This window comes from Parasteatoda tepidariorum, chromosome 6 (genome assembly GCF_043381705.1).
Source record: "Parasteatoda tepidariorum isolate YZ-2023 chromosome 6, CAS_Ptep_4.0, whole genome shotgun sequence".
Lineage (NCBI taxonomy): Eukaryota > Metazoa > Arthropoda > Arachnida > Araneae > Theridiidae > Parasteatoda > Parasteatoda tepidariorum.
Genome location: NC_092209.1, coordinates 45034040 through 45045618, shown reverse-complemented (window position 1 = coordinate 45045618; position 11579 = coordinate 45034040). Strand labels below are relative to the sequence as shown.

General features: G+C 30.0%; 1 protein-coding gene across 1 annotated transcript; it reads left to right on the top strand.

The window, feature by feature from the left end:
- Nucleotides 1-339: 339 nt before the first annotated feature.
- Nucleotides 340-10177, top strand: LOC107442873 (uncharacterized). The gene is made up of 6 exons (XM_016056541.3): nt 340-538; nt 2918-3430; nt 4827-5064; nt 6571-6695; nt 7636-7842; nt 10010-10177. Exons 1-6 carry the CDS (start codon nt 502-504, stop codon nt 10015-10017), a joined length of 1128 nt encoding a protein of 375 aa, XP_015912027.1. The 5' UTR covers nt 340-501; the 3' UTR covers nt 10018-10177.
- The last annotated feature ends 1402 nt before the right edge of the window (nt 10178-11579 follow it).

Sequence of the window (11579 nt, the reverse complement as noted above, 5' to 3'; positions counted from 1 at the left end):
ATATATATATATATATACTATACCCAAATTAATACAAAATAATGGAAAAAGTATAAAAAATATGTTAAACAAAAATTGGCGGTATATGGCTTTTTCATTATGAGAGAATGCATTAAAAGTTTATAGCCTGATTTTGAAGCTAGAGTCTTTTATTAATAGATTTTTCTTTTGTTGTGTTTTAATTCTTTCTTCGAATTATAAGAACAATGGATCTAGAAGTTTTTCTGGAAATTATTACTTTTCCCTTTTTATTTATTGATTTTCGATGAACTTTTACCATTATTATTTTTATTTCTTGAAGCTAGTATTTTAATGTTTTACATTAGCAAGTATATTTTTCTGAAAAACTATTTGATGTTTTAACTACTGATAACAATGAAAATTCATGAAAGATTTCGTTACTTGGCATATTTTTGTGTAATAATAAATCTACACACAGATTTTAAAAATGAGATCACTTTCACGATTGTGCAAATTTGTTAAAATACTAAAGCACACGAAATGAGAAGGCTGAGAATGTTTTTCTTAGTTCTCTTTGGTAAGTATTTAAATTGTTTATAGTTTAAAAATTATAAAATTATTTGATTCAGTTCCCTTGTTGCAAGTGGACTAGAGCCGCGGTTGCTAATGGGATAGAGCTCTCGCCTCTCATTGAGGTTCCGAAGCTCGAGTACCAGTGATGGCTGGTCGATTTGAATTTCCCTTTTTGCTCACCCTGACTACAGTGTTGATACGGTGATACGGTGATACATCATTGGTGATACGGTGATAGATGGGTCATGAGATAGAATCTACTTGCTGTCAGACTAACCACTCAAAGTTATCGTTGAATTGATTTAATTTGTATTGCATTGTCATCAGAAACAGAGCTCTAAGATTTGAAACTCAAATTAGGTGTAAGTTTGATTGACGAGAAACTCATCATGGCGATAAATAACCATGATGAGAGTGAAAAAAACATTTGATGATAGTGGACATGAATTTAATTGAGAAATGCATTGTCATCAAGCAACGAACTTCAATCGTTTCCGCGAATTTTGAAAATGGCTCGTAAAATCGATTTAAAAAGGTTTCGTATAACTGATTTAAATTTGAATTGTATTATGATCACAGAGCGAACTCTGTTGAAGATTTCAAAACTCTAGTTAGGCTGAAGTTTTAATTAACGAGAAACTTATTGCTTCGATAATATGGGGATAAATTTTGATGATAGTGGTCAGGAATTCGATTGAGACTTGATTTGTTATCAAGCAACCAGCTACAATTGAAAATGGTTGAGAGTTTAATTGTAAAATTCCATCCTCACACATAATACCTAATTAATAAAAATGTTGTTAAAATCAGCGTGTATTTAAAATTTTCATTATTGACTTTTTTCTTCTGTTAACCTTTCGCTGGTACAGTATACAAGGTACAGGCTGGTACAATATGTGAACCGCATGTAATGGTACAAATAGTATACCGCAAGCAAAGGGTTAAATGAGATGCTTCTATCTATTCAGTTAGAAAGCTGTATATTGGAGTGTTGCAGGACTCATACCAATTTCAATAATTATCAATAGAAATACAAAAGAAGACTTATCGTAGAGATACAATTTTGGCACAAAACAGAATAGTTTTGTTTATTTTATTAAGCATAATTTTAACGGATTTCAATATTTTTTAATTAAAACGTTTTTTCTATAATTTAAAAAAAATTAGAATTCTCTAAAAATGCTAGTTTAGATGCTTTTTTTCCCTTAAGCTTTTAATAGTGTGATAAATTAATGCAATACCTTTTTTTTTATATTTACCTTTTTTCATTATTATTTTGATATCTCTGTGATAAGGAACATTATGTTTTAATTGCTGTTGCCTTAAAACGATTCCACTTAATTTGAATTACATCAAATTTTCTGCAATTTTAATGAGATGTTAAATTGACCATCGTTTCCTTTCAAGTTTAACCATAGTTATGGTTGAACTTGGTATCTTATTAAGGTTCCGGCAAATTTGTGCGATATTTTGGTTCCAAGTGTTCCAAAATTTCCGGAGTGTGCGGAATGTTGGTGATTTCCATACACTCCTAGAGATTTTGAAAATTTAGCGCAAGGAAAGTATCTATTATCGAAGCAGGGTACGAGAACACACTTCAATTAGAACTTAAGCGTCATACAGACCTTTTTCAAGAAAAATATGAGTTCTAAATTAAAGAAAAATCTGAGAACAAGAGTATGGAAAAGGCCCTTAAGGAGAATGGGCTAGTTTTGTACACGATACAAAATCAGTGGATCATGTTTCGAATCGTGTCAAGTTCTAAAATTTAAACTATCGTCTGATCTCGAACGTTTTCCTTAGTTTTTAACTGACAACATAATGCTTTATATATGTTAATAATATTTTTTTACTAATATTTCAAATAGGAAAGAGAGTAGTAAGAAACACAAGCTGCAATAAAGCAGATCAAAATCTGAACTTATAATAATATTCGATTCATCATTTTCAGAGACTTAGGGAATATTTCTTTCATGAATTTATTTGGACCTGATTCGACCAATATGCCTAAATTCATCGATCTGATTCTCAATTTCCAAGATATATATTTTACATGAATTTTCTTTTCGATGAAAAAGTTGCAAGAGAAAAATGCAGTTGGCATAAGTATTTGAAAATATTAAGTAAAAGATAGTTTTTTAAACGCGTTACTTATATCTGAACTATTTGCTTACTAAAAAGAGAAAGGAGGGAACGTGTCCATAATCTTAAGATTAAAACCGATTAAATATTTTAACAGCTTTAACGTTTTGGAGCCGCTCCACTGGCCTGTTGAATAACTCGTCTAATTGATTACTGTTTGTATTCTCTGTTTAAGTTTTGAGTTACTATTTTTTGTATGGTGTTTTGATTTTAATACAAACACTTTTTTTTGTAATTTCAGCTTTAATTCAGCAGCATTCTGTTGAAAGTTTTCCTCCAGATATCCAAAATATAGACGAAACAGATAATAGTCCACGGTATAACATCTTGAAAAATTTAAATGAAGAAGTTGAGGTAAAAGCAAACTCTTTAAAAGAAGGAAACCATTCCAAATTCTCATATTTATCAAAAGATTCAAACAACACGGAGAATTTTAAAGAAAATTATAATGAGTTTAAGGATAAATCTACGATTGATGACGTAACAGGACAAGAATCAACCTATTTACTTCGAAAATCGAATTTTTCAACCACCCCTGAACCAGACATGGAAACGAACTCAACTGTAACTGAAAATTATAACAGTGATGATGGCATCTCTGATGAATTAACTGATAATCAAATGACAGCGTTAAGTGTTCATATAGATAGTTGGTTTGGTGATGAGGTAAATGATGTGATAATTCACGATAATGGGACTTCATTTACAGTTATGCCAAGTACAGTATTTGTAACAGAGGAAATACCAGAACTGGGTAGCTATGTTTCAATCTTGTTTAATTCTATATTTATTAGAATCCTGTTCTTCCAAGGTTCTAAGTTTTTTTTGTGTGAATAATATGCTATGATTTAATCTATTATGATACCGTAAAGTAAATCATGATCAGTAGGTTACATTAGGTTTATTTTTAGACTGTTCCCTCTTTCCTTAATATGAAAATGGTACGAAATGCTTGTAAAAAAAGCCACAGTTTCGTGAAAATGAAAAGCATCTGTGATCTTGATTTTTATTGTTTGAAAAGCTCTTTTAACATAACTTGAAAAGTTATTCTAACTTTGATTGTTCGGGTTAAAACAAATATACAAAAATTGTAAATTATTCATTGATTTTAATAACTTTCATTTACTCGGAAAAATTGACGAATTGGCGATCTTTTTCTTTCTTCAAAAAAGTTGAATATTATTTTTGAATATATAAGATAACCTTTGTCAAAACCTTTGTCATAATACCTTTGTCAAAAAACTTTTGTCAAAGCTTAGATAATTCCTTCCAGTATATATAGTTTGAGCCGCGATGGCGTAGGGGATAGAGCTTTCGCCTTCCAACGAGGTGAACCGGGTTCGAATCCCAGTGATGGCTGGTCGATACGAATTCCGCATCCAGCTTGCATCGACCACAGTGCTGACGCTAATATCCTCAGTGGTAGACGGAATTTGGGTAAGGGCATTGTCTAGTAAACATAGGTGGAAGGATACACCAGAATTTTCAATATCTGATTCCGGTTTTAAAACTTGCTTTTGTTTAAGCCATGGCGTACTAATATTTGAGTATATATATATATATATATATATATACCGATGCTTTTTTCTAAGTTAAAGGTGAAATCTATCGAACAACTTCAAAACAATAATTTCTAAAATTTACTTAATTTGCACTTATTTATATCTAAGAGGAACAGTTTTACATTACTGAAACTTCTTTAATTCACAAAATGAATGGTGGATAAATTTTCGAATATGAATGAAAAAAAGGATTTTTTCGAACTACTCTTTCCAAACTTAATATTTTACTTTAATTTTATAAAATATTAACTTAATATTTCTACAAATATAATACTGATAATATAACAGATTTTTTTAGTAACTATTAAACTGTTTTTTATTATTAAGAAATAAAAAAAATATATTTTTGCTTGTGAAAATGCAAAAAGTACATAAAGAGAAATACACAAAATACATAAAGTGAAAAAGTGCATAAAGGGGAAATCGTTGTCCCATCTATTTCAAAGGGTTAAGTAATAAAGAAATTAATAAACAAACATAAATTTTACAACCAAATTGTTCATTTGGTTTTACAGCATTGAAAATCGTTTCAAAAATTCCTTTTTAATTATTTCTGATCTCTAAAATTTGAAAATAATTTTTTCTTAGAAAACGATAATGATGCCAGTATCATACCAAATTCTTTTGAGAATGAGAGTTATAATTCTGGTTCAGTAGTAAGTGATGTAGGTTCTATGAAACTTGAAAAAAGAAGCACAAATAAAAGGTCCTTGAGAAAAAAACGCCCCAAAAGAGATGAGGAAAGCCCAATTGATGAAAAAAAATGTCGAGTTCCAAGGTTCATGAAATATTCACATCTGGATTGCACAATTTATTCATCTGAAGTGTAAGTAAGCATTTCCATATTTATTTACAAAGTAAATGTTTAAAAATGTTAAGATTCTCTATTTACTCTCGTTTATACTTTATTTTTATTATTATTTTCTTTACTCTATATTACTCTCTTTCAGTCAAAATCACATTTATTACGTTTCGATATTTTGTTTTTTCTTCACTTAAATGTTAATTTGCGACTCTCATCCTTATTTGGGTTTAATTTTTAGAATGATTTAAAAAATATGAAATAAGGATAGTCATTACAGAACACCCTGTGTTTCTGAAAGTTAATTTGAAACTCATTACTTGGAGGTAAAAACATAAAACCACCATTAAATAAATAATCCCAAGAAACTGAAGTCATAAGACATTACTCGATTGAAAAACTTCATTAGCACCAAAAATATACAGATTGGATATTACAGTTGACATGTTTCAAGCGCTCGAAAATTGGCATCCATTTTCAAGACTTGTCAGACGTGAATGAGAAGAAATAAAAGTGATTTGAATTATAAAATGAAAAGTTGCCAACAAAAAATGGTAAATAAAGGTGAGAAACAAAACTAAAAAAAAACCAGTAACCGTCTTATATTTCAAATGACTTTTGTTTACTTTCATTCACGTTTGGCAAGCCTTGAAAATGGGGGCCTATTTTTGAGTTTTTGAGCATGTCGACTTATATATCCAATCTGTATATTTTTGAAGTGAATGAAGTTTTTAATCAAGCAAAAAAAAAGTAACTATACCATATTGGAAAAAATATTAGCGTGGATTTTATATATGTGGCATTTTTGATGCCTAACAAAAGAGTATTTTTTGTTATGAAATTTGAGAGTCTGTTGGCTTAGATGTTTGTGCTTTTAAAAAAAACATACGATTAAATCCATACATCCTGCATAACATTATAAGAATTTGTCAAACGCTTATTTTTATTTATAAATTTTTAATGCAAAGCAATCCTAGTCAAACTACAATTGTAATCTAAAGTCAATTTGTCCTTTTACAATACGAAAAATAACTCCAGAACAATTTTTGAACTTTTGAAGATTTTCAAACTTTCAGAAGGTGAGTAATATTTTATGGTGTCCGCTCAGTTACGAAATTTTTAAAGTTAATTAGAGAAGCTTCACTTATTGTTTGTAATTTGCCATAATGTAAAGTGATTCTGGGAATCATTCTTGATATATGACGTCGTAAGTATTTAAATTTTACTTGTGGTAGTAAAAAAATGAATTATGTAAAATTCTCTACTTCGGTTACTTGTCGGGTCTGTTATTTGTTTTTGTCCCGGTCTGTTACCTGTTAATCGTTTTTAAGAGGATACTTTAATGACTTATAAGATCCTTACAAGTCTAAATTTTAAATCAATGTTGATGCTAACTGTTAAAGCATGTGCAAGGCATATACAAGTATCAATTTCAATTAATAATTTTATTTTGAACTGATTTCAGATTCAAAAATGCTTCAAATATAAAATTCACCCATTAGTAGTGAAGTATTTTTATTTTATTTTTAGAAAATGTAATCAAACATGTGTATATGGATACGTGTTCAATAACCATCCTGCAAGAAACAGAATGCAGAAATGCAACAGAAAAAAGGGGAAATGGTCTCCTTCTAGATCATTCTCTGATTGTGTGCGTAAGTAACAGTTTGAATTCCAAATTGCAAATAATAGTTTGATCTTCTTTTTAGTTTCATCAAGTACTGAAAAGAAAGATGATACAGATACTAGAAGTGCTTTTCAATTTAGTGTTACAATAGAACTAGTTTAAAAGCAATATTGCTGTTCTGTGATTGATGCAGTTCAGAATTCCATAAAGTATTAAAAAAAAAACCTTATTAAGAGATACCCTGCATTGTTTTAAAAATGTCAGAAATTGGATGTCTGCCAATTATTCGAGTTTTAATTGTCGATTTAATTTTACGACCAATTGGACAGTGAAAAAATATCACTACAATATAGTTTAAGCAAAAGTGCTAGTATTAGTTTATTTGTCGTATTTTTCGTCAATTTCAGGGCTCTAGAGATCTGAGTTTTGGAAATCTAAAATAGGTTAAATATATTAAATTTGTAGAATTTTAAAATTGTACCAAAATTTCAAACAAGTGCAACATACTGAGCCCTAATATCTTAAAAACAGTATCATATAACTTACCAAAGATGATAAAAAAATATATGATCTCACGACTCAATACACAATTTGTATGTCAAGTCACCCCACAATAAAATTTTTTTGTTTTTTCTATCTAAAATAAAAACAAGGAGTAAAAGTAAAGAGTTAAAAAACATAGAGATGTCTAAGTCAGAGGCTGAACTAGATCAGTATTTCCTTTTCATTCAATCAATTTCCGTTTGCCAGATTCTTATTGGATGATTCATATTTCGATTCCAATATCGAAAGGCATTCTTATTCGGTAAATCTAACTGATTGATCATTGACGGATCTTTTACCATTTTTATTAAAATCCGTGTAAATATTAATTTTAATAATTTGTCTGAATGATTTTATTGAATTAATATCAATTGGATCAAAAATTATATTCAATTTTTACGAGTTTCTTTTGTTACTTATTGTAGCTGGATACAACTGCAACGTCGAGCTGAAGCCTGGTGGTAAAAAATATTGCAAATATAATTCTATGAAACATCGGCCATGGTGTAAGATAGCTTGTTCATCAAGTCAAAATGTTAAAAAGCAACAAAAGTATAAATGTTCACGAAACAGAAAGACCGGCAAACCAGAGTGGAAGCCAGCATTGCCATGGTGCGCAAAACCTGAAACAGGTAACCAAAGTTGGAATATTGCTATTATTCTGAGAGACTTTGTCTCATAATACTAGCTATTTTGTTTTGTTTATCTTATATGTTTGCGACCAAATCTGATGCCTGTAAATACTGGTATTTGCTGTAGAAATAGAAAATAAGTAGTAATGCTCAACTCAAATAGTCTAGTGGTGCAGATTCTAAATAATTAATAAAAAAAGTCCAAGACAGAGGCTTAACATGATCGAAGTTCTAGTATCATTCAATTAATTTCTGTTTGCACTATTCCTATAGGATGATTCGTATTCCTATCCCAATAGAAACATATTCCTATTGGTTGATTCTGTAATTGATTGAGCTTTGATGGATTTCCAGTGTAACAGGTAAGTGAAGTGATTTCAAGCTCAGACATCCCCATGGCTGAATTACACCTGCTGATGTCCGAGTCAACCTGGTAGTAATAAGGTTATTTAGAGTTACATGGAAAATAAAGTACACAATTATTTTTTGATTAAGAAATCAATGAACCTGGCAGAGATAACAGTTTTATTTTATAGTCTAAGAGACATCTTTACAAAATGAAAGACATTTTATTATTTTTATATTTTGTAAGCGCTTTCTTTGTTGCAACAAATTAAATTTTATGACACTGGTAATGAATGAACCATACAAGTATTTTATTTTTTTCACTAACTTCTTTTGAGTGTTTAGAATATGAAGAATTTCTATGTAAACTTTTAAAAATTTACTGAAGATTAAAACAATTATGGAACATTTTCACTTCTTGTTTTTTTCCCTCAGAAGAAAACATCAATACTTATTAACATATACCACATGTGTAAGAATAACACCAAGCAGTTTAACTTTCCCCGACATTATATTGTATGCGTCAAAATTCAGCGTAGAGTTCTAGAATTCTTTAATTTATGCATTGCAAGGTAATATTCACTGTGATTATAGTATTGAAATTAGATAACTCTACTATAGGAAAAATGGAAAAATAAACTTTTAGTTTAGTTTTATAGTTAAAATGAAAGAAAGGCCATCATGTATTGAGCCTTCACACACGATAATCCACGATAAACCACGGGAAAGATAAATACAAAACACGTTAAAAACAAGAAAAAATACAAAGTTACTAGTGAAAAAATGAAAAAGAAAATAATAGAAATCCGTCACTCAAATCCGCTATATCAGTAATATAATCAAATCTGTTGTATTTCATAAGATAGTAATTCTGGTGAGTTTGAAGTGAAAATTTCCTTTAGTTATTTATAGATGTATTGTTAAAAAAAGTTGTCGGCCTGGTTGGAAGCATGCTGAACTCGTGTTCGTGAGAACGGGAGTTCGAATCCAGCCTATCGAGTGACTCATGCACGTTAAATCTGTTGGGGTCACAAAGCCTGATTTAGGTGAAAATTATGATCTATAGATGGATTAAAGGTGCGTGAATGCGTCCTCCCTATAAAACTGGTTGGGACGTATGAGTGTGGCAAAATAGTATTCTTTGCCATAGATGGCTCCACTGAAAAACAAGAAGCACACCCTCTGACTTAAATAGTTCGATTTCAAGCAGACTTTTTGATGCTCGCAATTAGCATATGTAACAACAACAGAAACAATAACTAAAACAATTGGGATGTTTTTTAATGCCCATGTATTTATTTAAACAAACATTTGAATAGTTACATTTTGTGTCAAATTGAGTTCTAAATTTTTTTCCCCAATATAATCAATATGAAGTATAAAAATGAAAAAAAGCTGGGGAATTAAACAAACTGAGAACTGTAATGTGAGCCAAGCTAACTCAGATCGCGAAGTCATCTGAAATTAACTCCGTGAGCAAGTTTCAATGGTTGGTAGGTGGTTCTTAGCAGACACACAGAGCTCGCTATTGTTTTCATTAAACAACATTTTTTAATTCCGAGTCAAATTCCGAGTCAAGAAAATTGAAATCACAAACAAATTTATTAACTTGGTTTTATTTGACAATTAGAATATTAAAAACCTGTTGTGACACATATATCGGAGAATTCTTTTTGAAATTTTGTTTCGGTGAAAACCTTTTAGCTACTAGAGGTCGCTTATCAACAATAAATAAATAATATTTTTACCTTAAAGTTTAATAGATAGCTAAATATGTAACTGATAAGCATTTATACTTATGTTGCCAAACCTATGTTTCTAGGGACCTGAAGGAGAAGTTTATTCTTTAGTCTAGAAAATGGAAAAGCATACTAGAATTACGAAGAAAGGATTCAATCAAAAACTTTTTGTATAAACTTTTTTGTAACAATTATTAAAAAAATTATCAAGCAATAGCTTGTAATCGAATAATAAAAATCCATAAAATGCTTTTGTTGTTCTTTTTTGTTTACATTGGCAACTTCTAAATATTACGTAGAACAGTGAAGCAAATCTTTATCTCTAAACCCTTTTTATGGTATGATGTAACAGTATCACGCCTCTATCTCTAAAACCTCTTTATCGCATGATGTAACAGTATCACATCTTTGTCTCTAAACCCTCTTTACCGTATGATGTAACAGTATCACGCCTTTATCTCTAAACCCTCTTTATCGTATGATGTAATAGTATCACGTCTATATCTCTAAACCCTCTTTATCGTAAAATGTAACAATATCAGATCTCTGTAACTGTATCTGCCTCTAAATTCTCTTCATCGTATGATGCAAAAGTATCACGTATCTGTCTCTAAAGCATATATGTTGCATGAAGAAACGCGTCTTGTTTTCTAAATCATACATGTAGGAAATCTTTGTCGAATATCTTTAAATGAATATTGTTAATAAACTAATATTATAAATTGATATGTTAAAACTAACGTATTTTAATTGATAATTTCTAAAATTGAATGATTTTGTAGAATGAGATGCCTTTATAAATAGTGGTGTAAATCTTTTAACCCCCAAGCCGTTAGATTAATCAATTTTCAAAAGGTTTCAGAAAATTTAAGGAATTGTTTCATCAAGTTTGTTAAATGAATATAATCCAATCAAATTTATATTTATGCATTAAATTAAAGCAAAACTTAAGCAACTGGTCCTTCCTCAGTACTGTAAGAAATTTACATTGCCCCCGTGAGGGAAAATATCGCTAATCGAAGCCATGCACTCTGTATGTTGTCCACTATCAAGTTAAAACTATAGTCAGTCTATGGAAAGAACTCCTCTAGCCTTTTGTCCGTAGCAAAGGCATGACTATGGTTAGGAGGTTTATCGATTTCAAGTAGGGGTAACAGGTCAATACTGCCCCCCTCTTTGAAATGCTCTACCTATTGTTTCCATAGCAGCAGACGGCTTTAGACTTTAAGGTGAGGGGAGTTCTTTCTTTAGATAAAATATATGATTATTAAAAATAATTCAACTGAAAATTGGCTCCATGATTTCAAATAAATCAAGCTGAATAATAGTTTTCAAATATATTAATTTGCGTTTAAATGTTCTGTTACAGATAAGCATTTTAACAGAGCATTTCCAATAAGCTTTAAATTGAGCTTACTTTTATTTTTGCTTTAGATATACTTTTTTGAATTCTAATGAAAATCTACGTAATATGTTGTCAAGGTTGTTCACAGTAACCATGCCCTGTATGGTGTTGACAAAAACAACAATTTTTCTAAAAAAATTATTATGGAAAGACTTAACAACTTTGTAACTTCGCAAAAACTAAGCAAGAAAACCAAAATGTAGTTAAACGTCTACATTACAGTTAAAAAATACTTCATGAACTAAAAA

Bases quoted from the DNA above. Each gene is read 5' to 3' on its own strand.
- LOC107442873 (XM_016056541.3), top strand. From the start codon at position 502: ATGAGAAGGCTGAGAATGTTTTTCTTAGTTCTCTTTG. The intron at 3,431-4,826 runs GTAGCTATGTTT...ATTTTTTCTTAG, and splicing joins AGAGGAAATACCAGAACTGG to AAAACGATAATGATGCCAGT. The intron at 5,065-6,570 runs GTAAGTAAGCAT...TTTTATTTTTAG, and splicing joins ACAATTTATTCATCTGAAGT to AAAATGTAATCAAACATGTG.